This window comes from Danio rerio, chromosome 15 (genome assembly GCF_052040795.2).
Source record: "Danio rerio strain M-AB ecotype USA chromosome 15, GRCz13ab, whole genome shotgun sequence".
NCBI classification, from domain to species: domain Eukaryota; kingdom Metazoa; phylum Chordata; class Actinopteri; order Cypriniformes; family Danionidae; genus Danio; species Danio rerio.
Genome location: NC_141035.1, coordinates 22,397,452 through 22,421,341, shown reverse-complemented (window position 1 = coordinate 22,421,341; position 23,890 = coordinate 22,397,452). Strand labels below are relative to the sequence as shown.

At 36.3% G+C, this 23,890-nt stretch overlaps 2 protein-coding genes across 50 annotated transcripts in view; both read left to right on the top strand.

Moving 5' to 3' along the window:
• Nucleotides 1-8,606, top strand: part of picalmb (phosphatidylinositol binding clathrin assembly protein b) — a 43,166-nt gene extending 34,560 nt beyond the window's left edge. For 24 of the 48 annotated variants that reach the window (XM_087282785.1, XM_087282774.1, XM_087282770.1 and 21 more), the window contains 4 exons: nucleotides 336-395; nucleotides 471-575; nucleotides 4,265-4,376; nucleotides 7,226-8,606. In XM_087282785.1, coding sequence (XP_087138911.1) covers nucleotides 336-395; nucleotides 471-575; nucleotides 4,265-4,357 — 258 coding nt within the window. In that variant the 3' untranslated portion in view covers nucleotides 4,358-4,376; nucleotides 7,226-8,606. 48 annotated transcript variants of the gene reach the window in all.
• A 2,944-nt stretch (nucleotides 8,607-11,550) lies between these two features.
• The window catches only part of sytl2b (synaptotagmin-like 2b), a 28,157-nt gene continuing 15,817 nt past the window's right edge, over nucleotides 11,551-23,890 (top strand). For both annotated transcript variants that reach the window (XR_015509352.1, XM_087284025.1), the window contains exons 1-7: nucleotides 11,551-11,611; nucleotides 13,187-13,388; nucleotides 18,659-18,810; nucleotides 19,761-19,881; nucleotides 20,265-20,331; nucleotides 22,757-22,874; nucleotides 22,958-23,782. Coding sequence is in view for 1 of the 2 variants with exons in the window: in XM_087284025.1 (XP_087140151.1) it covers nucleotides 13,288-13,388; nucleotides 18,659-18,810; nucleotides 19,761-19,881; nucleotides 20,265-20,331; nucleotides 22,757-22,874; nucleotides 22,958-23,782 (1,384 nt within the window). In the remaining variant the exon portion in view is untranslated. The remainder of the gene's footprint in view (nucleotides 11,612-13,186; nucleotides 13,389-18,658; nucleotides 18,811-19,760; nucleotides 19,882-20,264; nucleotides 20,332-22,756; nucleotides 22,875-22,957; nucleotides 23,783-23,890) is intronic.

The following is a 23,890-nucleotide window of genomic DNA, read 5'->3' as shown; positions in this document are numbered from 1 at the left end:
CAAATCGCCCTGCCCTAGCCTAAATGTATTGTTTAAGTAGATGAGTAGTTTTGTTTGATGTTGCATGCTGTAAATCTGTCCTCTAATTAGGGGGCGGGGAACAGCTGCTCAGTTGCATTTAAATGGACAAACACAAAAAAAGCATGTTTTTGTTTGCTTTCATTTAATGCATAGTATAATAAATGATTTTTGGGGTATTTTGAACTGAAACTTCCCATATGCGTATTAGATAAAACTGAAAAAAACCTACCTCTCTACAGTTTTAAAACAGAGCAAACATATTAAAATGAATTATGTGTAAACTTGCTGTTCTTATTAGTCCTCCTGTTTTACAGCCGCCATCTATCATGGCTTTCCCTGCTACAACACCTACAGGAATGATGGGATATGGCATGGTTAGTACTTCAGTATAAAACAGCTGCCAGAATTAAAATGACTATAATGGTTCCTGATGGATTTGGTCTTTGTAGCCTCCACAGTTGCCCTCGATGAGCATGATGACCCAGCCCACAATGATGTACACACAGCCGGTCATGAGGCCATCCAATCCATTCGGATCAGTGTCCAGTGCACAGGTACTTTCCCTAGCATCTGCCCCACTGTCCATGTATGTTACATTGTTCTTGTGATGTATGTAGCTTTCTATTAACACTAGGGATGGGCGATATATTACCATGCTGGTAAAAATTCTCCTCATGATAAGAATCTTGCCGGGTTCACATCAAACGTGAATCAATTTAACATTCGCATTGCTATACGTTCTACAATTTAATGTTTTTATCCATGCAGGTGACATCCTGCGAGTTTAGACATGGATATAACTACAATCGCTACAATTTACCTGTTGTTGAAGCCCAGTTTGATGACCAGCTAGCTTGGGTCACTGCCAGGGTTTCTCAGTTGTATACAAAAAAAAAATATATATATATATATAGATGATCAATCTCAGCTACAGAGTGCCTGACCATCTGCTTTAGGTGCATGCATACACATCCACATACAGGAACAATGATGTGGTTATCCATTCTGATTTAACAGGATGTTGAACAGATGCGTCAGGCAAATTTTCTGTTTAAGTAAAACTTGTTAGACGCGATCAATGAATTATGTGCATTCATGGCAAATGCATTGTGTACTTTGTATTATTCACGCCGGCTGGTGGAAAATTGCCTCTATTTGTGCATTTGCATTGACTTTGTATGTCACGCATTCACGTGAATACTTAATTTTGTGTTGGTGTGAACCCAGCATAATCATTTGTGGGATGTTTTTCCCCTCAAATGAACTTGCAAGGTAGAACTGATTGAGATGAATTCCACACGTTCACGGCAAATGCATCATGCAATTTGCATTGTTTGTATTGTGTATCTATAATGGTGAAAATGAGTATTGAACAGGTCAGGTTTTTTCCTTGGAATAATACTTCTAAAGGAGCTGTTGACATTTGATTGAACCAGATGTTGGTAAAAACCCAAACAATACAAACATAAAAATAAAACAAAACAAAAAAAATTAGTTGTGCAATAACAATGAAATGACACAATTAGAAAGTACTGAACTACTGAAACCTATTTAATACTTTATATAAAAGTATTTTTTGGTGACATCAGCTTAAAGACGCCTCTTATATGGAGAATAAAGTCACATGAATTGCTCAGGTGTGAGTTCTTCACAGACTTTAAAGGGTCACGAAACACCAAAACACATTTTTAAAGCTGTTGACAGACATATATGTGTCCAACTCTGCTAAAAACACTATTAGGACACCTATATTTCACTAAAAAGTGTAAATTGGTTGTTTTTGCGTTATTTTAAGCAAATTCGCACTTCCGGTTTGATACGAATTTTTGAAGCTGCGTCACGGTCATGACATAATAGCGTGTATTCCAGCGTGCAGACTGGACGTCTGTGCCAGAGTGAGTCTTATTACGTCTTACAGTGTGATGCATTAATGCATGAGTAAAGCTTGGTTCAAACCAATCAGCGCGTCCTATTGTGCAACTTCATTAATATTTATTACTGTCACAGTGTTTAGACGACAAAGACGCCACGTTGTTTTGGCAAAACAAGCGTGAAGTGTTGCTTTTATAGTTTGCTGTCGTTAAGTTTTGTTTTCATTTTCTCTCTGTGAGAGCGCAGCTGGCGTCACGTGTGGATTAACAGTGTAAGCAACGCTCGACAGCAATAACTTACGTGTCTAAGGAGGATTATTGTTTACCTGAGAGCTGTTCTCATCTGCAAACGCTGAGATCCGGATTCGCTTGTAGACTTCTCTTAAAAAAGACGCGGCTCTAGTTGCTGTGGATTGTCCTGCCTCTACAGATTTGTTAAGTGAGCGACCAGTGCTCTTTGTTTATTCAGTTCGTATTTTATTCGTATCGAAAAAACTATTGCACCGAGTGTAAACAAGTTAGCACTACAACCAAACTAAAACCTCGTGTAGGATTTTGTGACCGGAATAACACACGCGGCTTTCTAACGCTACCTGCCGTGTGCATCTAAGTTTCTGGGAAATACTACGTTTTTTTTCTCTCATTCGCCATGCAGTATCAAACATTGCGTGAAAAATACACGCTTAGAGCAGCTCCTCGAATCAAATATCTCGTTTGTCGCGAGGGACATGAATGAATTCCCTGAATGAAAAAGCCAAACTGCAGTTAAAGTCCACCATTTAATAATTTGGCAAATAATTTGACTACAGATGTCCATGTAAACACAGTCACATTGTCAGCTGTGGGTGTGTTTTGACTCTGAAATTCAGCGCGCCCAAATAGACACTCCCACACCATGCCTTTTTCCTTCTTCCGACACTCCCCCCTAAACAGCTGGACACGCCCACTTTTCTGACTCTTTCCAAAGTATAGGTGTGAAAAAACCCTGCTGAAACGAGGGGGTTTCATGGCCCTTTAACAAAGTGTAAAAATCTTGATGGTTCTGTGGGTCTCGTCTGTCAAATCTGATCTTTTTTTTGTATCTCATATTGAATTCAAGTCAGGTGATTGGCTGGAACATTCTACAGCTTGATTTTCTTTCTCTGAAACCATTTGAGAGTTTCCTTTTGGCTGTTTTGGATCATTGTCTTGCTGAAATGTCCACCCTGGTTTCATCTTATGTAATGTAGATAATGTAGATGTTGGACTGAAGCAGCTGGTATTAATTTACAATCACAAAAGGCAGAGGGTTGCTGAAGAACTACTGAGAGATTTCAGCTGCTGTCTGGGCTTTCACTGCCTTTCTACACCTCCTTTTCTTCATGTGTTCAATACTTTTTTACTGTGTCATTTCATTTTATTATGCATAACTTTATTTGTAAACTAATTAGATTTGTTTTCTTTGCATATATGAGTTTCTTTGGTTGTTACCAACATCCAGGGAAAATTTCAAGTCATCAGCACCTCTAGAAATATGTTTTCTGAAAAATGAAAAGTGGTGATGTGTTCAATACTTATTTCCCTGCTGTATGTAATGAACTCATGCGGATTGGTTGTGAAGCCAGCAAATGTCTTCTTAAAATATTATCAATAAAACCTACAATCTGGAAACCTACCATTGTGAGGCGGCGAAAGAGCCAAGCAAGAAACATCCCTGATGTGAACACCGGAGGCGCAAATTTTATTCATAATTTCAGCCATGATTAGGTCCGGAGTCCCTTGAGGACATTGAAAAAACTGGTGAAAAAAAATTTGTGGAGGTTCTTGTTATAGATATTTCTAATAATATTTTAGTCAATTAATATTTGTATTTATATACTGTTATATTTACATTTTTGTGAACAAATTAAAAGTAGTTAAAGAGTGTTTTTTATTGTAAAATGTAATAAAAAAGATAACAGATATGAGAAGCGGATGTTTTTGTTGTTTTCGCTTTCAGATAATACAATAATTGTGACAAACACACAGTAACAGTGGTAAAAGTAAACATTACATGGTGGTCAGTGTTATGTTCGTGACAAAATGTGTTTACTATTTACCTCACCGTCTAAATTCGCTCGCTAACTTTCATTCTCTCTTTTCTGATCTAGTCCATCAGCTTCCATTCACAATATAGGCTATATTAGTGAATGAGCATTTTTTGATCTAGTATTATGTCGTTATCGCCCATCTCTGATTAACATTTTCACAGTCCTGGTCCATTGAGTTATGTATGATGGACCATGAGATGGATCATTTCTCTCCTTCTCCTCCACGTGTGTTTCTCCCTGTTACTCCAGACTCTTTCCTCTTTCTCTCTGTGTGTTTGTGTGTTGTTGTTTTCTCTGCATTAGCCCTCCGCTGCCTCTAGCCCTTCCAGTCAGAGTCCTCTCAGAGCCCCTGGACAAGACCCCTTTGCACAGCTCTCTCTCAAGGATTTCTTGTAGAGCTTCGTCTTTTGTCTAGGTACCGCATGTGTCTGCTCTTGCATGCACTCGTGCTCGGTTCCAGCTCGTGACTCTTGCTAGACGTAGACTGTGATTGTAGATTGCATGATCAACTGCTTAGTGTGTGTGAAAAATGTGGCATGTTTTTTTTTTTTTACTGAAAAAAATTATTTATTGGGAAAAATAGGAAGGAATGGGAAATGTTTAAACACACAGGGGGAAATATGTCGATTAAATTTAAATAAAGTTAAACGTAGTTTTTATTAATTCTTTATTAAAGATCATATTTTGGTTTGGGGGGGTCTCCCAACAACAGGCTGATATGCATGCAAGGTCAAAAAACACTTTCACTAGCCCCTTTCACACAGTGATGCCATAAATATGCAGAAAATTTCCAGAAAAACTTTACCGGTATATACAAAAAAGTGCTGTTCACACAGACAACAACGTAAAATTTTTCTGGAAAAAAACATTTACACATCCATTTCAAAATACCTGTAAATTCTGACATCATTAACTAGAAATAAACGACTGCACTTGTATTTGTAAACATTTGACAACATTACAAACTGTGGATGGATAAGTATTGTAAACAACTTCTTTGAAAACATACGGAGGAACATGTTTCTATGTATCACGTGTCGACATGTACATAATATGTGTGTGTGCTGGCACTCGCCGGCTGCTTCATGTACACACGCATCAGAGTTTGAAGGTAAACAAACAACACTTATAAGCATTTTATCGATAATTTTTTAAACACATTTAAATCTACAAAGGAAGGAGCACGCATCGTGTTTTCAACGTTGTTTTGGACGCGGTATGTGAACAGCCCCATAAAGATTTAACCTGAGAGACACAGTACAAGCACTGATGTATAACAGATACATGATTACAAGCTGCACGGAGCGATAACAAGTTACAACACACTATTAAATACATTTTTTGCGAATTACAGAAAATGAGGCAACAATTTTAATTACACTTGAGGCTGATTTATACTTTTGCGTCAAGCGCATGTGTATGCTGCGGCGCAATTATGCGTGGACGCATAGCCCTCACCGTGGCCGTCGCTGATGTGCACCTTTCAAAAAATGTAACTACATGTAGCAACGACGCATGGTCCAAGCTCTGTGATTGGTCGGCTTGGAATCGCTTACAAGTGTGGGTGGGACTGAGAGCCGCACTACTCCGTTGGAGCGACTGTTTACAAGTGTTGACTGTTTACAAGGAGCTCCAGATGGAGACTGTTGCTTTGTGTTTACCTTATGGTTTTAGTTGTTGCATGTCCACTGGTTCCTGCCTTAAAATGAGCGAGTTTGAACCAGTTGTACATTAAGGAAGTGTTCAGAAAAAAACAAAACACCAGCGAAGAAACTCGACACAGAGGAATATAAACACCTCACTGCCAACTAGCATTTCAGAAGTGTTATTGCAGAGCAACAGAAACATGTGCGCAGAAGTATGAATGCACAGCTACGCGCGTTGAATATACAGTGGGTCATGCAGATCACTTGCACAGAAGTATAAACCAGGCTTTACATGTTACGATCCGGAGGAAGAAGAAACTGGTCTATATAAACTGTGTAACAGTTACTGACAAAGTCCCATTAGTAGTCTTTACTGATCCTTACTTTGATACCAAACGGCCAGTGAATCCTGGGCTGCAGGATAGGTTATTGTATCAGTCATAAAAAAATCATTCATTACTATCACTAAGAGATGTCTGGCTATCTTTCAGTGATAGTAATCTTCGACGCGTCGACGCGTGCAGGCAAAAGATCTGAAAGGAGGAAGGAGGAATCCTTAATTTGACTCTGAATCAACTAAATAAAATCAAGTTTTTAACACACTGCACTTTTAGATTGAAGCCTCAGCTGAAAGTTTCCATTCACTTAGAGCTGTGCTACACACTGCATAGATAGTAGTTTTCAAAAACCCATAATAGGGGCACTTTAAATGCTAACATTATTTAAAAATGAAATCTTTTAAACATTAAATTTATTTAGTTGAGTTTATTTTCTGCAATTCAATTATTATTATTAAAAAGAATGGACAATTTCTAAGTTATGTTAAAAAATATTGAGGTTATATTGGGGTCTGAAAATAAAAAGTTCTTTACGGAATATTTATTCTTAATCTTTTTTTAATATATTTATTCTAATTCAGTAAATACTTAATGATATTTTACTGTTACTTGGTATAGTATGTTTAAAAGTATTTTACAAATAATAATAATAAAAATAATTTAATAAAAATAATTCATTTCTCAGAGATGGGTTGCGGCTGGTTGTCCGCTGCGTAAAAACGTACTGGATAAGTTGGTGGTTCACTCCGCTGTGGCAATCCCGGAATAATAAATTAACTAAGCCGAAAAGAAAATGAATGAATAAATGAAAAATAATTTACTTATTATTGACCTTACATATTTTACATATACAGAAAAATGTCTTCTTATTTATGTTTTTTTGCAATTTATTTATATGTAAAAAAATATTATAATAACTACAAAGTAATGGAGAACATTTAACATTAATAATAAGAATGATATTGGTGTCAATAGCCTAGTGGTTAGAGTGTCGACACAGCACTAAGGTTCGATTCCCGGCTATTTTCATCTGTAATGATTCGTACGTTTTTTTTTTGTTTTGTTAAGATAAATTTTAAATTTAAGAAATATTTTTATATGCTATATTTGGAGAATCTGTCATAAAGTGGATGGTAAAAATGGTTTTGGTCAAATATGACTTTTTCAGTTTATCAAAAAACAGTTTCACTCAATCTTTCACAGTATGGAAGTGAACAACATTTTTATTAACACGTAAAGCACCTTTATCTAATGATCCTCTTATCTGCTTTTTTCTCCAGATGCAGTTTATGTAACGGAAAAGGAAGTTGCTCCCTGATGTCAAACCATTAAGCTCTGTCCTCTGTGCTGGGATGCTCTTCAGAGGACCAATCCCACAACATACTCCACGTCAAAGATGTAAAGCAAGTGTGTTGAGAGACTGGGAGCAAACCGCAATCATTTCGTCATTCGTTTAAGAAGTCAAGTGATGCTGCTGTTCAGCCCATAAAGGGATTCCTCCTTCATTTTTATAATCCGTTAAGTTAGGTAAGGGCATTGAGAGACTTTATGTGTTCGGAGAAGCTATAGTTTGATTTCCTGCTAGATCGTTTTGTTTTTGTTTGTTTGTTTTCCTTCGACCTTCAGGAGAACGTCGACCTAAATCGGAGTATAACTCGGCATCTGATATAGTACGTGTTATGAAATAGTAACAGTAACTTTGTTTTACATTTGACCTTTTAGTTTGGACTTTACTTGTATTCACCAGTAGACCTTTCTTGCGTGTCGTTTGTATTTATTTATGATTAATGCCTAAAAAAATAAAAAGCGGAGAGTTTACTGGGGGGTGGGGAAAGTATCAATAATAATAACGACGGTTCAACAGGATTCATGGATGTTGGATTGTTTAATGAAGGTTTAAACTTTTTAAATAGATGATATGTGAAATCTACACCTGTAAGCTAAATGATAGAGCACTAACTATTCTCTAAGTTTTATGTCTAGAACAACTTCCCGTAGATGAAACGTTTGCAGCCCGAGGCTTTTGGGAGGGAGGGTAATCATTAGTGGATGGTTTGTTATACTGTTTAGTCCATGCTGTGCTTAGGGGTTTTGCAATGAGACGTTTGTTGGAGTAGAAAAGCACTTCCTCCGTGACTGTGAAGTGTTTCGCACTTGGGAAAGGGATGTGTTCTGCATTATATGCATGGCATGCCATCATTTTCACTCGGACCGTTAGATATGGCTGCCCCTGATCTGAATGTTAAGAGTTGCCCTCATGTTTCAGACTCGTGCTCAAGGTAGCCACCCTGCTCCTCTGAACGTCCCGAAGGGGGAGCTGGACGCTCCTCTGGCTAATGACCGCCGACAGGGTTATGGATATCACTGTAAATTTGTTGTGTAAAATAGGAGAACGGCTGACTGGGAGGCAGTTGAGCACTGTTGATCGGTGCTTTTATGTATATAGACATATATCACGTAGGCAGTTTGTCCAGGGGTTTGGCTGAGGACGGTTTGAAATATGAAAGCAATTCAATCAAATCAGAAATTTACTGAAATCGTTTCTGTCGTCCTCACGGATCATCATTTTTTTGTTTTGTCGTTTGTTTGTTTATGTATTTAAAGGATGTAAGAACAATTCGTGAACTCTTTCTTTTTTCAAATAAAGTGCAGCTTCCACAACTCTGATGAACAGTTGTTTCCAGCTCCATGTGAAGTGTTTCTACACTACCTGACAAAAGCCTTGTCGTCAATCAGTTGAAAGAGCAACAAATAATAGCGTGACTTCTAGTTGATCATTTGGAAAAGTGTCAGAAGGTTGATTTTTCTGATGAATCATCTGCTAAACTGCCTCCCAATCATCACAAATACTGGAGAAGACCTATTGGAACCTGCATGGACCCAAAATTTTTATAGAAATTAGTCATGTTTGGTGAAGAAAATATCATGGTTTGGGGTTACATTCAGTATGGGGAATGCGAGAGATCTGCGTAGGTATCCAGACATTTGTGCTGCCCATTACACTACAAACCACAGGAGAGGGCACATTCTTCAGCAGGATAGCGCTCCTCATACTTCAGCCTCCACATCAAAGTTCCTGAAATCAAAGAAGGTCAAGGAGCTCCAGAATTGGCCAGCCCAGTCACCAGGCATGAACATTATTGAGCATGTCTGGTGTAAGATGAAGGAGAAGGCATTCAAGATGGATCCAAAGAATCTTGATGAACTCTGGGAGTCCTGCAAGAATGCTTTCTTTCAGTCCTCTAAACTCATGGGAGTCAGACACAATGTTCATTCTTTTTCCACTGCACCATGACTTGATATTCTAAACTGTTCATTGTTTCTGTTAAGTGACAAGAGTTTTGTCTAAGCAAGGTCAGACCTTACTGTCCTAATTAAATAATAAAAAGTCAAGGCATGATCATATTTTATTTTGGTAAATTAAGCGTAATAAAAGCCACCTCTGATACCAAATGATCAACTAGAAGTCAAGTTATTGTTTATTGTTCCTTTAACTTGGATAGGCGACAAGACTTTTGTCAGGTATTGTACTGCAGCCTAGTGGTTAATCATGTGCCAGTGTTTATGATTTACAAACACACCCAAGACTTGCTGTTTTACACATTTAAGTTTCTTCAGTTTATTAAAATGGTTCGGTTTCTGCTAATGTCAGAAGCTTTAGGTATAACATTCAGAAAGATCTGAGAGTTTGTGCTCGCTTCACTCTGTTAAATCTACCCGGTTCATGACCTCACTCCTACTTGTTAAACAAACCAGGTTAAGCTTGTTCTAATATAAACTTACTTGGGGAATCAAAATGAGTGTTTCAATCTTTTTTTTTTTTTCCTGGAACGTACAAAGATGATGACAAATATTTTTTTTGAGGGATAGTTCACCCAGAAATGAAATCGTTTACTTATCATTTGACTTTTTTCTGTTGAACACAAAAGAAGATATTTTGAAGAATGTTGAAAACCTGTAACCATTGAATTCCTTGGTAGTTGCTATTCCTACTACGGATACAGGTTTACAACTTATTTTGTGTTCAGAAAAAAAGGTTTTGAACGAATTAAGGGGAATTGGTGAATGAATTTTTATTTGTAAATGAGCTTTCCCTTTAGCCACATAGTGCAAGGTGCAGTTAGTATTATTATAAATATGGAATAGGCTGCATTCATGGACGGACAGATTAAACACTAGTGGAACTAGTAGAAAAGCATTTAAAATATATGCCTATTGTCCAAAAAATTAGGACCACCTGCCTAAAAAGTGGTGGGTACTGGCAAAATGCCACTCAACTGCCAAAACCTGGAGGTGTGCTGTTAGGTCTGGAACCAAAATTGTCTAAGCAGATCCTTCAAGTAGGTTTTAGGGTGAAGCCACCAAAGATCAAACTTGTGTGATTATTACTATGGGAATTCGGAGGCCAAAGCAAAACCTACAACTATTCAACCTTTCCAAAACAACATGTATAATGTGGCAGACCACACTATCCTGAAAGAGGCCACATCCACCAGAGAACACCACTGTCCTGAAGGGGTTCACCTGGTCTGAAACCATGCTTAGGTAAGTAGCATAAATATGATGAGCCGACCAGGGTTTGCCGCAGGACTGCCATCACCAGGCTCCCTCTATTGGCTTGCCATTGTCCCACAGTGTATAATGGTGCCATCACTTCTCCTGGTAAATGGTGCAGATGTGCATGGCTATCTGAAGTAAAAGACTTACTACGCGACAATCTTCCACTGCTCCAAAGTTAATTTCAAACTACGCTGTATCATTGTTAGTGTGAATTATTCATAGTGAATTGAATTCTGAGTGACTTAAACTATTTTTTTTTCTGAGAGGTTAAAAAAGTGGTCACTGAAATAGGAACACTCAGTTAAATAAACTTGCATAAGTTGCATAACAGCAGTAGGCTTACACATTAATCTGAGCACTATAAATTACACAGAATTAAATAGATTATTAAGGTGAAAAAAGTATCTCCGTTTTACATGAGGTGCCTATTATGTTGTGGAATATTAAACAAACATAATAAATGTAACAAGAATGTATAATTTTCTTACTTAAATGTAAAAACAGAATAGTTATCCATTCATAAAACAAATATATAACTCATAGGCATATAGTTTACCACCCGCAAGTAGTTCCAAACCTGTGAGTTTCTTCTTTATTCTGTTGAGCACAAAAGAAGACTTTCCTATTTTCCTCCCCAAGCAGGAAAAACAAATCCTATAGAAGTCTACGATTACATGTTTTCCCAGCTTTCTTCGAAATAACTTCTTTTGTGTTTAACAAGAATGCAGCCAAGTCAGAACGGTTTAGAAGAGTGAAGGGTGAGCAAATTTTAACGGGTATTTTACCTCAATTTTAAAAGAACAATATATTTAACAAGACTGAGCACTTTAAATGGCTTATAAATTACGTAATAATTGGCTTTATTATTCTATATGGCTTACATTATACTTTCGGGCAACACAATGCGTTTTCTTTGGGCAAGGTGATGAGGCGCACTACGCACATCACGCGTCGCGTCGAACGCACAAACTTAGTCTCTGATTGGTCGACAGGTATTCAACGTCAAGACTGCGTTCAACCCTTCGGGACGGTTCGCTCAACGGGTGAAGATGTGCTCTGAGCTGCGCGTCAGTGAAGCGCTCCAGAAGTTCTGCCACGGAAACAAGGTAAGCTAACGCCTTTCTAATGGATATACACCTGTCGTTAAGCTTGAATCGACTTTACTTTTTAAGTTAAGTGTGTGAATATAAATTATCTAACGCTGTCGTTGTGCTATTGGGTCTTGCGTAAAATATATGACGTGTCTTGATCGATAGACTGAGATAAAGCTACAAAAGTAGCCTATATATTTACATAGTTTATAATGTGAGAGAAGTACTCTCTGGTTGATTTCGAAGGATTACCGAAACTATTTTCAAATGAATGGTGGAACACAATTTAACTTAATTAACTAAAGCTAGTTAATGTAGCTATAGGTTCATTAAGATACTTATGGTTCCATTGCGTTTATAATGTTAATGCATTATAACAGTACAATTCAACAAAAAACAAACTGAAAGCACATGAATCCCGAGACAGCTGTGCTTTTACCATCGCAAACAGGACTACACCACATTATCCTGTTTATTAAATTCAATTACAAGTTCAAGAAGTCAACTGATAAACTCTTGAAGCTCTAAAGGGCTCATTGTGGTTAAATTGGCATGAACAGAAGAAACAAATGGCCAAAAGTGCGACTTAAAGTTGATATGTAAAATATAGGCCTGCTGCTTTTCAAAAACTGCAGTTTGCCTCTTAAGAACTTATTAAATTTAATTCACCCTAATGCAATTTGCAATGAAGAGCTTCATTTGATGAGCCAAAACGTCTTCAGTCAGACACTCAGACACAGGATTCAGGATGTGGAATTACAGCAACAAATATTGCCAATCAATCAGCATGTTAAACCCTTTACTGATGAGCTAAATATGTTTTATTTTCTCTCATTCTACCAAATGCTTTATCATAATTTCAGACTTCACATTAAAGAACTTGCATTTCAGTTACCCATGCTTATTAAGCTCCTAACCAGTGTAAAGTATTTAAATCTCATTGCTATTTCATTGTCATGGCTGTTTGTATAATGTTATTAGGCTGCCTTTGTCATTTCTTTAAGGCTTGTTTTGATCAAGGTGTAACCCAGAGTAAATAGTGTCTCAGTGAGCTGTTTTCAAATATTTGCAGAGCTAACTTGACATGCTGGTGTCTTAAGCAATAAATACAGTCATATAGTCTTGTAAGGAAATTTTTTAAAGACAAATGCACACAGTGTGTGTGTGTGTGTGTTTGTAGCTACATAGATATAATCCTATGATGTTAATAGAACATATTAAGTCCATTTTCCTGACATTACCCGTAAGTGGGATCAGCATTATGCAATTTCAGTTCAATAGCAAACTTAATAATTTTCCATAAATGTGCTCGATCTAAAGGTCTGCCCCTTCTCATGGTCAACTGACAGTGCCGTCACATGTTTTGTCTAATCTCAGCGCTCTCAAAACAGGCCCACACTAAACCTCATTGTGCACATATTTGATTCGAAATTACAGCAAATTCAGTGTACAAATTAGGTTACATCTGTCCTTTCCATTAAAGAAATGAGTGAGTTATGGCCTAATGATTATTTTGTGCCTTATAGAAAAGTCACTTGATTTGAAAGAGATTAATGAAGAATCTAAGAGGTTTTAATGTGCTGGTTGCAGGTGCCATAAATGCGCATGATGATTATTCAGGAGTGGCATTAGAAAGCAGTGCGGAGTTTAAGTATTAGAGTCTCAAACTGTGAGAGAAACAAACAGCCATCATGATTGACCTGAGTCATCTGTCCGAGGAGGAGCAGGAGATGATCATGAAGGTTTTAAAGAGGGATGCGGAACTGAAGAAAGCTGAGGAGGATCGAATCAAGTAAGACACCAGTAGCTCTTCAGCATTTTTGCAGTGACATTTACATGACACTAAACTCAACTAAACTGAACTTCAGCTGTGACAACGAATGTTTCAATTTACTAGAACTTCATCTCTGTTATGCTGCTTTGACACAATGGACATTAAAAATGCTATGGAAATAAAGATGAATTGAACTAAACCAGCAGATCCAAAACAAGCTACTATTTGTAGCCTAAATTGATCTCCTTTGTACTGTGGATGGCTAATTGATATGAAATAAATCATGCAGTAACAGCAGTGTGATATATTTTATCTAACTGAATCAGTTTTAGGTATGATCCAGGCATCAAATTAAAGGGATAGTTCACCCAAAAATGGAAATTTACCCACTATTTACTCTCCCTCAAGTGTTTTTAAACCGCTTACTTGTTTCAAACACAAAATATATTCGGAATAAATCTGTAAAACTTGTAAGCACTGACTTATACAAAAAACAACCACTATGATAGTCAATGGTTACAGGTTTCCAGCTTTCTTTAAAGTATCTTATTTTGGGCTTAACAGATGAAAGAAACTCTTAGGTTTTGAAACATGTAAATGATGACAAAATGATGACATAATTTTTTTTTTTTATTAAACTATCCTAACTTGGATGATTAAAAGAAGAATAATAAAAAAAAATACAATACAATACAAATTTAAATACAATATTAATACATAAGAAAAATATGAAATACAAAAAAAGGAAAAATCAAGAAAAGCAAAATTTCTAAACATTTTGTAGAATTTTTGTTCGTTGTATTTTTATTATGTTTTATTAAATTATATATATATATATATATATATATATATATATATATATATAATTTTTTTCATATATATGTTTTTTACATACATATATATGTATAAATAAATGCTTCTTCAAAATATTTTTACTCTAAAACACGGCTTTAAATGAACTCATATAAGCTAAATTGTCATTAAAGGATACGTTCATTTAGTCAAACGTGACAGAACAGATATTTAGTATTACAAAAATTCTTTCTTGAGCAATAATAATATGTCAAATTATTATCGTTTCTCCTGATTATGTGCAACCTTGGGTAGAATAACGTTCAAACTACAAAATATCTGGCTATTACAACAATCAATTCAGATTATTATGTGTTTGACTATGACATAACATCTCAGAACATGTTGCCTCCCAATTAATCATCACTTGGCATCTTTAATAACATGAGGGATGTCATTGAGAATGTAAAACTAGTGACTGACTTCAGGAAGCAAGAGTAGAAACAAAAAATAGCTACTCTTATTTTTTGAAATAATAGGAATATTAAAAGTGAACGTTACACATCAGACCAGTGTCATCATCTTCTGCATCGTATGCACAGCTTTATTAAAAGCGTTGTATAGCAGAGCTTCAGTGGTCCTATTCAGTGATGTGATGGAGCTTGTCATGGAGGACTGAAAAAAAGTAAAGAAAGAAACATTCTAGATTTTCTGTTGTGAAGAGTCCCTAATGTGGCATCGGCACACTATAAAAAGGTAAAGCAATTGGTTCTTGTATCACAAAGGCTAATGTCACTCACAGTTAGGCATGGGACGAAGGTATACCGCGGTTAGGAAAAGTCAAGATTTTAAAACCAGCAACATTTTTTGCTATACCGTTCATATGTAAAAATTTTTATTTACATTTTTTGTTTTGTTTTTTAGGACAACAGTATCTCCAGCAGAAAAGATATCCAAAATTGCCATTTTAAATGGTAAAGAAATCTGTGTTTTTGAAACTAATGAAGACAGCGGAAGTCAATGATTCATTCGTTTCAAAATTAAAGATTTCTTCACCATTAAAAATGGCATTTTTGGATATCTTTTCTGCTGGAGATATTGTACTGGTGATAATGAAAATATATTGTGTTCAAAGGGGAAAGTTTTTTTTAACCACACATTTAAAAAGCACATATTTTAGAGCAGTAATCACAATATGTGAAACCTAATCTTTTTTTCCAAGATTATCATACTGTCAGAATCCTATACCGGCCCATGCCTACTCACAGATCATCACAATACATCTTTACTAAACAAATGGCCAAAATTAGGCTGATACCATGTAGTAACTTCTCAAACTCATTTCAAAACTTCAACCAAGCTCAGACTTTTGCACATGCACATAACAACGCACATTTTTACTCTTACCCAATAAAATTCACCAAAACACAACATTAAAAACAGGAAACACGAACGCCTTCTCCACCAAATTATTTGTTCTCGTGTTTAATGCTTAGAAAGGAGACTGGAAGTCTACATGAAAGGAAGAATGCAGAATCTGGCCATGTCTGCGAGATTTCCCTGTGTTCAGTCTCAACCCTACTCAACCTTCTATAAAAGGATTAAGTCTACCCTTGTGGAATAATTGTCTTGGCCTTTTCACATGACCAACATAGTTTCCCCTCCTTCAAAAGCAAAGATGTGTTCCAGCGGTTGTTTCCAAACCCATGATTTTAATCAAACCATTTTGAAAGTCACTGCAAACGCTCACATTGTCTTTATTAAGGTTGTTTTGAAATTTAAGGTATTTGAACAGCTCTCAAACAAGTCACAGTATAATTATTAGCTTCGTCCTCTTGTTTTTTCTTTAATCATTAGTAACCTTATCACTTCACAGGCTACAGCTACTGGGAATATTAAGACCCTGCTAACACCTAGTAGTAGAATTTTAAGAAGAAGGTTCTTTCGGTTTAATCACAATTGAATAACGCTTAAAATAACTGCACATGGTGGGGCTGCATGATATTGGAAGAATTGAAAAAAAAAGTATATTATATAAAAGATTTCTAATCAGCCAATCACAAGGCAGCAACTCAATGCATTTTAGGCATGTAGACATGGTCAAAAAGATCTGCTGCAGCTCAAACCGAGCATCAGAACTGGGAAAATTGTAATTTAAGTGACTTTGATTGTGGCATGGTTATTGGTGCCTGATGGGCTGGTCTGAGTGTTTCAGAAACTTTTGATCTACTGGGATTTTCATGCACAACCATCTCTAGGCTAAATAGTAAATATCCAGTGAGCGGCAGTTCTGTGAGCGCAAATATCTTGTTGATGCCAAAGGTAAGAGGAGAATGGCCAGACTGGTTCCAGCTGCGATAGAAAGGCAACAGTAACTCAAATAACCACTTATTACAACGGAGGTATGCAGAAGAGCATCTCTGAACCCAAAACACGTCAAACCTTGAGGCAGATGGGCTACAGCAGCCGAAGACCACACCTTGTCCCACTGCTGTCAGCTAAGAACAGGAAATTGAGGCTACAGCAAAATTAGCCAATACAAGATTGGAAAAGTGTTGCCTGGTCTTGATGAGTCTTGATTTCTGCTGCAACATTTGGATAGTAGTGTCAGAATTTGTCAACAACATGAAAGCATGGATCCATTCTGCCTTGTATCAATGATTCAGGCTGGTGGTGATGGTGTGATGGTGTGGGCAATATATCCTTGGCACACTTTGGGCCCATTAGTAGCAATTGAGCATCATGTAAACGCCACAGCCTACTGAGTATTGTTGCTGACCATGTCCATCTCTTTATGACCATCTTCTGCTGACTACTTTCAGCAGGATTAAAGACACAACTTGTTAGGTAGACACATGTGTTATGAACTCCATGTCATTCGCACCGTGCAGCGATAATTACCCTAGATTTGTGCGTTTGCTTTGATTTTCTGTAATTTACTTAATATTGTGTTTGGTGTGAAACCAGCATTCAAAATGAATTATTTGCTTTCACCTGGCTCAGATGATTTTTATCTATAGTTGACACAGCATATTCAGGGTGTCTGAAGGGTCTTAAAGTCTTAAACGGTATTGAATTTCAAGAAAAAATAATGGGCCTCAAAAAGTCTAAAATTCACTAAATTTGGTCTTGTAGATCTTAAGTAATTATAAACAGATCTTAATTTTCCTACGTCAATGGACACATATACAATCACCAACATCTCATTAGACCTTTTAACAAAACTCAATACAATAACTCTATTTACCAATATGGTTTAGTTATCATGCTTATAATGATATTTGTTTAAAAGTTCTCTGTGTATTTATAGGCCATATACAGTATGGTAAGGACAGATTTTTTAGATAAGTGGTGTTGAAAATGCATACAGCTAGGAGTTGCTTGTTTTGACTATTTATTTACATAACTAATTATAATATAATATCCTGTATAAGTCTGAAATTTAATTCACAATGGTCTTAAAAAAGGTCTTTAAATTTAACTTTGTAATACCTGCAGAAACCCTGATATTTTACGATGTTTTTCAGATCAGAATTTCACACCGTGAGATATACATAGAGCAGACAGTAAATAAGATAAACAACAAAAGACTCTTTTGTTTGTTTAATAAAAGAACAAAGTATAGACCTGTTCTGAAGGAAAGAACTTTAAATGCTTTTTGATCTGGTGCTATATAAAGCAAATAAAATTAAATAACTTGACTTTCAGGGGGGCTGAGGCACCGTCCTCATACAACAGTAGAGAAAACATTAAGATATGGTTTAAGACTGGCATCTAAAATAGTTCAGTTGTTTTGAAGCCTTAATAAAATAAGTATTAAGCAAAGCACACTCCAACCATTACTTACAGTAAAAAAGCAAACCTACAGCAATCATTCAAAGCATTAGTTTCTGCCCTGATATCTGATAAAACACCAAACATTGTATTTCTGTATCATTTTATAATGTTTTTTATCATATACATGCACCCACAGATCCCTAAAGATTATTAAAGAGATTAAAACATCAGCTATTAATGGAAGTGCATCTCCCTAATCTACTTGTAATCCAGTTGACTAAAACACATCTTAATTGCAGGATTACATATGAAGCAACCGTTATGGGATTTGGTATTGGCAAAGCAAACAGAGTAAGCAATGCTCTGTACAAGCCAATGAAAGAAGAGCTTGTCTCCACTCTTTGGTCATAAGGCATGCTATTGATTTAAGGGGCTCTAACAAAAGCAGTGTAACATAATAAAGCAATAAAGTGCAATGAGGTACAGACAGTTGGAAAGCTCAGTTTATGATCGTAACACTGTACGCTGACACATTTGTACATAAAGACTTCTGTGAGCAAACAACTAATGCAGTGGATGTTCTTGACTACAGATAATAAACTCATTTGTGGCATATGGAATGCTTGGTATTTGTATAGTTCAGGTGAGACTATATTAGGTTAGATGCATTTTGCAACTACACTTCTTTCTTCTATTTGAAACTCTCACTTGATTCCCAGACATCTGCAGAAAGCCATCCCAGAGGAAGACAGACGAAAGTACATGTCAGGAGAATGGTTTTACGAGGTGAAGTCACAAAGACACCAGGACAGGATCCATGGCTCTGATATCATCATGGCATCGATGAAGCAAAGAAAACCCTCAGTTGTTGGTGAGACTGTGTGCAATTATTGGGCTATTTAGATTATAGGATTTGACAAAAAAAAAAAAGATCTGACACAAAACACAAAAACCAGAACCAGGTCAGATTGTTTTTCATATCCATTCTGAGCCACTTCCAAATATGGAATTAAATTTAATGCATATCAGATAACCATACATCCAACTTGCCTGTAAACATTCGGTAGAGCTACGCATCGATGAATTTGCTCTTCAGTGTTTGGACTCTCAGTAATGACTTTAAACCACACTGAACTGAGCTAAACTGAACTGAACTTAAACACTAAAAACTGAACTACCCTGATCCAGTTACTACGACCATTTATGTGAAGCTGCTTTGACACAATCTACATTGTAAAAGTGCTATACAAATAAAGCTGAACTGAATTGAATTGAATAAACAATTCAGTTTCATATTCAATTTACCTTGGCTTTGGTGATTAAAGAAATGGTAAATCTCAAAATGGATGAAATTTGGTAAATGGATGATTTCACACCTGTAGCAAACACATGCCAGAAAGTGAAATGTGCTATTAGAAAGAAATGTTGCACTCACTCCTTCTCAACAAACTAGTGGACTAGTGTACTCTTGCCTTCCAGATCGGATCACAGATCTGAAAACTTTAAAGATATAATCATGATTATTAAAAAATATTTTGTTTTGTCTACTTAATTAAAATTTGTTGTACTTTCACCAACTTTTGAGAAGATTAATTAACGAAAGTCCATCTAGAAGGGTCAATCCTTGGGTGGGAGATTCTTATAAACACAGACATCGGATGGTTAAGTGGTTAAGTGTAAACAGGAGTGGAGCAAAAATTGGATGTGGTTGAAAGATCAGATGTATTCATTATTAATATTTGCAGTGTAAACACAGCCTTCAATGCAATTAAATGCAAGAATATAAACAGCACGACTTATCAGTGAACATCTCTTATGTAGAGTATTTAACCAAGTCGTGGGGCGGCAGATCAAGGAGCATCAGCAGGAAGGACAGTGAAGGCATCATGACGTCACCTAAAATAACACGGACTGCTGAGTCCTCAGAGCACCTTAAGGAGAGGTAATGCTAAAATATGTTAATTATACACATTATATGTGGACAAATGTGATATATTCATCTAGTAGCTTTGTATTAACAACTTAGAACAGCAAGATTAATATCTGTACACGCTTGCCAGAACTCTTTGGTTTGCACTGTGTGTGCAACCTCCACCTCTCTCAGGTGCTTGTGTGCTTAATAGGCGTGGTGTCACATGATTTCAAGATCTTTATGACTCCACAAGGGTCAACACAGGAGTTTGTATGTCGTACCTTTAAAGTCTGTGAAGGTTTAATTGATCCTGTTCGTTGCAGGATGTCTGTTAGAACTTAATTTCAAGAAATGTTGACTGTGTTTGTTAAAAATGCACAAAATTAGAATGCTTCTGTTTGTTTTGAAATCAGGGAAAATGGTGACACATTAGAGGTCCAGCAGGAAAAACTAAACATAGGAATGCGATCGCCATCCAAGGTAAAGTGCTCATAAAAACATACAATTGTATCTCAGGCCACATCCACAGGACAATAGTTGATTTAGGTAAATCTGAAAAAAAAGTGTACTGTTTCACCCTTTTGTTTATATGCTACTTGAATTGTCTTTGCACACAAAGAAACTTTTTGGACAACAATCTATAGTTTGGAAAAAACACTGCTCATGTGTAGCCATGTAGATAGGCACAACAGTACTTTTTGGAAACACAGACGTTCCACTTATCCAAAAGAGGAAAGAAGAACCCTGCAAGTTAAACTAAACTTACCAAAACGATGTCGGATTACAGAGCTGTTTTTGTGCTGCTAAGTTTACTAACACTATTCAGATGCCCTAGTTTTCAAGATTTTTTGTGATTTATTTGCAATAAAAATGACTGATTTTATGGTGTTAATTCCCAGAAATTTGCGGTCAATTTTGCGATTTAAAAAAGAAAAAGAAAATACATTTAAAATATAAATAAAAATATATATACAGTTGAAGTCAGAATTGTTAGCCCCCCTGAATTAGTAGCACCCCTCTTTATTTTTTCCCCCAATTTCTGTTTAACAGAGAACATTTTTTTTTTTTCAAAAAAATTAAAAACAGCTTTTACTCTAGTTGAAATAAAACAAAAAAGACTTTCTTCAGAAGAAAACATATTATCAGACATACTGTGACACACACACACACACACACACACACACACACACACACACACACACATATATATATATACACTCATACATAGTTGAAGTCAGAATTATTAGCCCCCCATTGAATTTTTTTTTTTTTTTAATTTTAAATATTTCCCAAATGATGTTTAACAGAGCAAGGACATTTTCACAGTATGTCTGATAATATTTGTTCTTCTGGAGAAAGTCTTATTTGTTTTATTTCAGCTAGAATAAAATCAGTTTTTTTATTTTTAACACCATTTTAAGGACAAAATTATTAGCCCCTTTAAGCAAATTTTTTTCGATAGTCAACAGAACAAACCATCGTTATACAATAACTTGACTAATTACCCTAACCTGCCTAGTTAACCTAAATAACCTAGTTAAGCCTTTAAAGGTCACTTTAAGCTGTATATAAGTGTCTTGAAAAATATCTAGCAAAATATTATTTACTTATATTATGGCAAAGATAAAATAAATCAGTTATTAGAAATGAGTTATTAAAACTATTATGCTTAGAAATGTGTTAAAAAAATCTTCTCTCGTTAAACAAAAATTAACTGCGGGGCTAATAATAAGTCTGACTTTAACTGTGTGTGTGTGTGTGTGTGTGTGTGTGTGTGTGTGTGTGTGTGTGTGTGTGTGTGTGTGTATATTTATAATTTACCATATTAGGTAGCCTATTATGTTAGGTGTGCAATCTGACACAATGGCAATGATCCATCTTAAACGGAAGGGATTAAGCCAAAGGAAGGTTGTATAACTTTGATATTTATTCACAATCTTACGTTCTCTCAAATTTCACTTCCTGGAGCATCTGACATGTACTTTGCTCTGGACATGCATTAGGACTTCCCCTACAGTAATGCACCTAAAACACAGATAGCTGTAAAATTCGTCAAAAGCAGGGAAGCATTTTCATTTGTCAATGGCAGGGAAAGCCTAAAATGACATCATATATAGATTTTATGTAAACCATAATACCAGAAATACATGTACAAATAATACATACAAAGCACAAATAATGTCATTCAATTGGGTCTCGTCTACCATCCGTGATTCTTGAACCATTCTCCATCATTGCAAGCTGCTTGCTGTTCTGTCTGTTCCATTGCTCTGTTTGTTAGAGGTTTCCCACTTTCTTTTGCAGTATGAAGCATGTCAAACACACAAAACGCCCAATTCATGCCACAGGATGTCTAATCGCATCTTTGCATTGACTTCACATGTAAATTATTTGCGGTTCATCTGCATCTGTTTACAGCCTGCAAAACAGCCCCCCACCCCATGTAATGTAATGGACTGTAAGGGCACAAGTGAGACTAATTTTAAATATAATTTGATTAAATGGTTAGCAATTGGAGGTTTGATGAGATCATTTATTTTTGCAATTCTTTTGCATTTAATTAAGGATTAAGTAAGGACTAGGGGGTCTGAATATTACAACAAAACTTGGTAAAACTTTATCAACTAGATGATTAACATAGATGCACTAATAGCTACCTGCATCAAATATTTTTTGATATGTGTGTGTTCAGGATCACCTTGTTGATGTAAGTTTTTATAATCTGCAAAAGAAAAAAAACACAAACTTTGCTATGTGGATGTAGGGAAATTCTAGCAAAATATAGCAAACAAACTGGTGAAATTTCATTTCCAAGGCCAATTAAGGACAAATAAAATTTTGATTGTATTGTACATGATCAGTAAATTTCTTCATATTTAACTTTGCCTTTTTTACCTGGTTCCAGCCAAGACACAACCCATTCAACAGTGTTCCAATAGAGCTTGATTTTGAGGAGACTGATCTCCACTATACCTCACGTCCTGGACTCAGGAAATCTTTAGACAGGGGCTCTGATTCACAAGGTTATTGTGGCAACTTGTTCACTTGTGTTCAGAAATTTGGTATGTTTTGTGTTCTCCCATGCTTACAATTCTCTCATTTGCAGATAATCATCAGAAAGCAAGTCACAGTCAAGTGAACAGTGAGGTTTCTAATGCAGTACACAACAAACCTCCGGGTCAAAAGCCCGTACCCAAGAAGAGGACCAAAATCAACAAACCCCAGAGCTCTGTCTCAGACACTGCCAGCTCGGTGTCCACCCAGAGCATATCCAGCCAGAATATATTTGCCACAGCAGACTCCAGTATCAGGTCTCCACCACCAAGAGGTATCCCAAAACACAGCTTCAATGAGCCCACTCTTAAGAGCCAACTGCGACAACCAGTTGTTTCCCTCAGCGATGTTCACAAAAACAGCATTCAAGAAAAGGATTCAGAAGAATCTAGACTTGCTCTGGGACGTACAGAAGAATCAAGCCACAAAACTGAAAACAAAGAGAAATGTAGTACCTCTTCACCAATAAAGTTGCCCAAGTCACGTTTACCAGTGAGAGCCTCATCACAACTGATAAACATGCCACAGGGGTTACAAGAGAAGCCAAAGATACAACCACGTCTCAGTTTGAACTCAATCGCAAGACCAGATAATAGCAGGAAAGTGGAAGAAGTTATAAAACAAAGAAGAGAATCAAACAGTTGCCTTCCACAGTCACCAAGTATGGAAGTAGAGAGACAAAACATTTCTGTTGAAATGCATCATCCTGTTGAGAATGCAGTGTTTGCATTCGGTGACAACTCTAAAAAGCCACTCAATGAGATTACTACCCCTCAACTCACACATCACATGTCTGAGAATGTGGAAAATCAGATGGCTCCATTTCCAAAATTGGAGACAATGAAAACTGAAGAGAAAATTAAGAAAACTACCACTGGTATGATCTATATTTTTCTGAAAATTGTAAGATTTGTTAAAAGATTAATTCATCCAAAAATGACAATTATGTAATTTACTTACAGAATGACTTTGTCATTAAAACCTA